This window comes from Bombus impatiens, unplaced genomic scaffold, assembly GCF_000188095.3.
Source record: "Bombus impatiens unplaced genomic scaffold, BIMP_2.2 scf_0498, whole genome shotgun sequence".
In the NCBI taxonomy this organism is placed as follows: Eukaryota; Metazoa; Arthropoda; class Insecta; order Hymenoptera; family Apidae; genus Bombus; species Bombus impatiens.
The window spans coordinates 402441-407218 of record NT_176917.1 but is presented as its reverse complement, the minus strand read 5'-3'; the positions used below and the strand labels follow the sequence as shown (position 1 = coordinate 407218).

Sequence of the window (4778 nt, the reverse complement as noted above, 5' to 3'; positions counted from 1 at the left end):
GGGTGAGACCAGGGGCGGCGGAGAGGGTAGGGGCCGGCAGAGGAGCCGCGCAAATCCTTTTAAATCCACACAATTGCGACAATGGGGCTTTATTTGTTATCTCGGGGGCCACATTGTGAGTCGCCGTGAACGAACGGACAGATTACGTCGGGCCAGTGACGGCTTGGCTCCAGGGGAACCCGTTCCTACCAGGAACCTGGCTCCAGGGGAACGACTTTTATCGGGCCCTCTCCTCTTTATTTTACGACCGTTCCTCCCTCTCTTGGCAACCCTCCCCCGCGGGCCAACCCCTCTCGTTTTTGCACACTACCGTTACCAGAATCGTCAGCGACGCCGTCATCCGCCAGAAAAGCGGATTCGCCGTTACACGTCTCTGCTCGAAATTTTCCTCCCCTGACTCCTCTGTATCTTTACCTGAGAAATGTTTTCGCGGGTAGAATGAATATTGAGGCTCCCTCAAGTCGATTTTACAGACTTCCAGTGGGGATGGTTGTTAGTTTGTTTCAGTGGATTTGTTTCCTTTTGAGATGGGATGTGGTGGAAGAATATATGGTAATCTCTACGAATAATTTACTTACGATCTAAGCAGTAATATTACAAAATTGGTAAGTAAAAAATATAGATTATAGGCTTGCATTGTATAAGCGGTTTTCATGTTGAACAGAACGATCAAAATTAATTTGTTTCGTTATCAAAGTTGTGAGATGGCTTGCAAAATTTCGCTAACAATACCAACTCAATCGTTGCAGAAGAGTCATACTTATCCCCAAATTTTTGTTTCTCAATCTCATTCTCATCTCAACAATCAAAAGAACTTTTAACCCTTAAGGACTATCATGAGTGAAAGTTTATCACAATATGCTTTTGTTTTTAATTAGGAAACTGATAAGGCTAAGCAATTGGAATTAAATATTTTGTTATTAGTGAACACTAGATGAAGAGTAGAAGAACCCGTCATAAACATCAAGCGTTAATGTTTTAATGCTCCTGAAAAACACATACCTCAATAATAATTCCATCACATTTTTTTAAACTCGAGTAATTTTTCAATGATAGGAAAATAGGATTGCGTTGAGAATAAATAAAAAGACAGCATGCTTGGTAACAAATACTAGTTAATGAATATATAGGTCTTGTTTTGATGTTTTATGTTTTAGGATCATATTATGTGGAATAGAAGTTTTTCTGAAATATATATAATACATACAGTTTTCAGTTTGAAAATTTTATGCGCACATCTCTTTGAAAACTCGAACGGATTGTTTTCGAATAAAAGATGATTGCAAAACAATGAAGACACATTTGTCCACTTTTGAAAAAAATTTCAGTAGCGTCTGTTAGGCGGGACAATATTTTTCATTCGGCAATTGAAAAAGGCAATATTCGATACCGTGAAAAAAGGAATCGAATCACAACTGACACGGACTGTGCGTCAGTGCGAAACTTCATAATTCCTTTTGTTGGACTCGATCATGGTCATCGATAGAAAAGCGGATTCCATGTTACATTCCGTTGATAGAATTCACTACCGAGTCGATTGATTCTTCTTTCTTCTACCCTTTCTATATATTTTTTATTTTTCTTTCTTTTCAAAACCGATCTATCCCGAACGAAAAAAGAGGGGAAAAGTGAATACTTGGCAATTGAAAGTGAATCGACAATTTAGGAAGAACCGACTTTATTATTCTATTATTTATTTTACGAGCATCATCGCCGCGCCGGTTATATTCAACCCCAGCCGCCTCCTATCAATTCGCTGTCCCGGCAATTTTTGCTTTGAAAAACCCTGACAGACCTCGATTCTGTCATCGACAGTTCGCGCATCGTACTTTTAAATTAATCTTCCTTTCGTCGTGTTCTCTCGATCTCCGCTATATTTATTGTCTTGTTGTTCTTTGTCTGAGTTCCTTCGTTTCCTTTTCTTTTAGAAATGCCCAAAATCAAGTGCCCAAAAGAATTTCTCTTTTGAAGAACGATTACTTCGTGCTTTTTTTAAAACCAGTAGTAACCGAAAGAAAGTAGGGAAAGTTAAAATTTAACGTAACACATTCGAAATACACAAAATAGTATCCAATATTTCTTTAAGGGATTGAATAAGTTATAGCTGACTATATAGAATATTATGTTTAAAGTAGCAATTATTCCCCCATTAATTCCCCTCGATAGCGTGAAGAATGAAACAGAAATGATAAAAATGTCGTTCGATCGTGAAATCTCTCCGACCTGTTCATCGTACGGCGAGCTAAATAAACTCATAACAATGATTAAATATTCAGGGTCGGTAATAAAGAGGCCGTCCCCTCCACCTCCATAAATACCACTTCGTTCACCCTATTCCACCCCTTGGCTTAGCGCAGCACACCCTTAGCTTTAGCAACAATGTACCGTATTATGAACTACGAGATCCCCCTTCCTCGTTTTTCATCCTCTTCACAGTTATTGCAGATACGCCTCGATGCGATAATTTTGTTCGGCCACTCGTGACTAAAGAGCAATTAGCACGCAAAAGAAAAATCTTCGATATTGATTGAAGATGATACGAAACGAACTTTCTATTTCACATTCTTTCAAAAAAACATTTCGATTCACAAACCACAAAAATTGGTGTTTATAGAAACTGATCGATATTTTTTTAAATACTTTTAGAGAACTTAGGAGGATTTTTACAATTTTTGCTTTATTAAGAAAAAATTTTTGTATTTTAATGATAAATTTTATAACATTTATGATGCGTATTATAATCTAGTAGATTTTGTAACTTTGGTAAATAAAATAGTTCGAATAGTACATAGAAAAATTATAATGTTTGATCTTTTTATAAGAAATTTCGTAATATTTATCAGGGAATGATACAATGTATGTATTTTTGTGAACTTGTGTAAAAAAATTTGTGCAAAGTGATGGCGAATTATGTAGATGTTTAAATTATCGATAGTGAGCAAGGATTGATTCGGAAAATATACACGTTGACTCAAATGCGTGACCCCACGTGGAAATTTGGAGTTGCACATGTGGCAAGAATGTGTGTTGTGCGTTTCGAGTCTTCAGAAGCGTATAAAAAGTAGCGAACATCACGCGACGGGTACTCTTATATTTTCCCAATCTCTACATTATGTTATTAAGCATTAATTTTATTATTATGTAAAAAATATATCGGATTCTTATTTTAAGATTCCATTCTACGTTTATAATGCACAGCATGGTTGAGTAAATTTTGTATTTTAATAAATAAATAAAATAATATTTGATCAATTTCGTGATTTCCTTTCAGGATCTCGAAATTTACAGATACAGACGTTACTTTTTTGTGGAATATTTAATAAAATTTCGATACTTACCTTAATCTTTTAGCTTCGTCGATGAAAGGTCGCTTTTCACTTTCGCTGAGCAGTTTCCATTCGGCGCCAAGCCTCTTCGATATCTCAGAATTGTGCATCTTCGGATTTTCCTGGGCCATTTTCCGTCGCTGTCCCCGTGACCACACCATAAACGCGTTCATCGGACGTTTGATGTGCTCGTTGTGAAGCGTTTTCGATGACATCTCGACCGTTATTCTGATTTACGATCTACAATTATTTTCGATCAATTCCTTCTACAAATTCAATTCCTATCTTCTATCGATATCATTCTTTCACATCTTTTTATCGATAAACAATTTTTTTCTTCACTATTCTTGTCCTTCATCATTGCTCGATGAGTATCGATCTTGACAAATATTGTACACTGCACCTTTCTACAACTTTCGATCACGTGGTCGTCAAAGCTAACAATTTCCACATGCTCAACGACGACTCGATTTCAGTCTTCAAACCACAATTCCAATCAAAATTCTCGCAACAAAACTCTGCTGTCTCAAACTGTCATCAACTTTCTCTTTCAATCTTCTTATGAATCTTCGAGCCAGAATCTTTCTCTTTTTACACTCACCCCCTCTAACCGAATTTCAAAATTCACACGAAAGATGTTCTTCGAATCTGATCGTCGTTCCAGCAGTCACTCACAGAGAGATTCATTCTTCAATGTTATACGAATATGTCTCGTTAAGGCCAGCTCCTTGAATCCTCTCCATTCGATCTGTCCTTGTTCGATTCAATTAAAACTGGTTTCTTCTCGATTGCTCATAAGGAGAGAAACAGCGCACCGACACCAAGTTAACCGTAGGGAAGCTGTGTGATTGATACCGTGACGAGGACTGGTAAGAATCCGTCAGGACCTCTCTGACATCGAGTCTGGGATGAGCCAGGGAGGAATCGGGACCGAGTGGAGTAGCTGGAGTCCCGTGGGACGCGGAGGAGACAAGGATCGGCCAACCAGGGATGTTTCTACTCTCCCACCATGGTCCACGGCTAATGGACAAGCACGATTGGCTCCTTCGTCGACATGGCGGACGGAGGATACAGGCGCGTTCAACAGGTGGAGGTGTGCTTCTTCTCTCTTCGTTTTTTAGCTACGTTTCCTCGTTGTACACGTTGCCAGCCAGCCAGCCAGCCGGGCCATGATTCTCGCTGTGTGTCTGTCACGCAGATTATCGTACTACCGCTTTTCTGACCTCTTTGGTCGACGTCGATGGTCAGCTTGCATCCGGTCGACATCGACTCTTTTAAATAATCGCGGGCTGAATTGATTTTTACGGTCGTAAGTAGAACAGGACCGTCACAAGTCAGACGTAACGCGTTACGCGCATTTCTGACGATGAGATTCGTGGTGTCTGAAGGATCTAAGGAGGATTTGTGTATTATCTATTATTCTATGCATTTTTACACTTCTAAATTTCCCGT

The 4778-nt window shown here is 38.9% G+C and overlaps 1 protein-coding gene across 1 annotated transcript in view; it reads right to left on the bottom strand.

The window, feature by feature from the left end:
- The window catches only part of LOC100745146 (transcription factor Sox-21-B-like), a 9781-nt gene extending 5508 nt beyond the window's left edge, over nt 1-4273 (bottom strand). The window contains exon 1 of the mRNA XM_003491051.4: nt 3339-4273. Coding sequence (XP_003491099.1) covers nt 3339-3541 — 203 coding nt within the window. The 5' untranslated portion in view covers nt 3542-4273. The remainder of the gene's footprint in view (nt 1-3338) is intronic.
- Between the last annotated feature and the right edge of the window lie 505 nt (nt 4274-4778).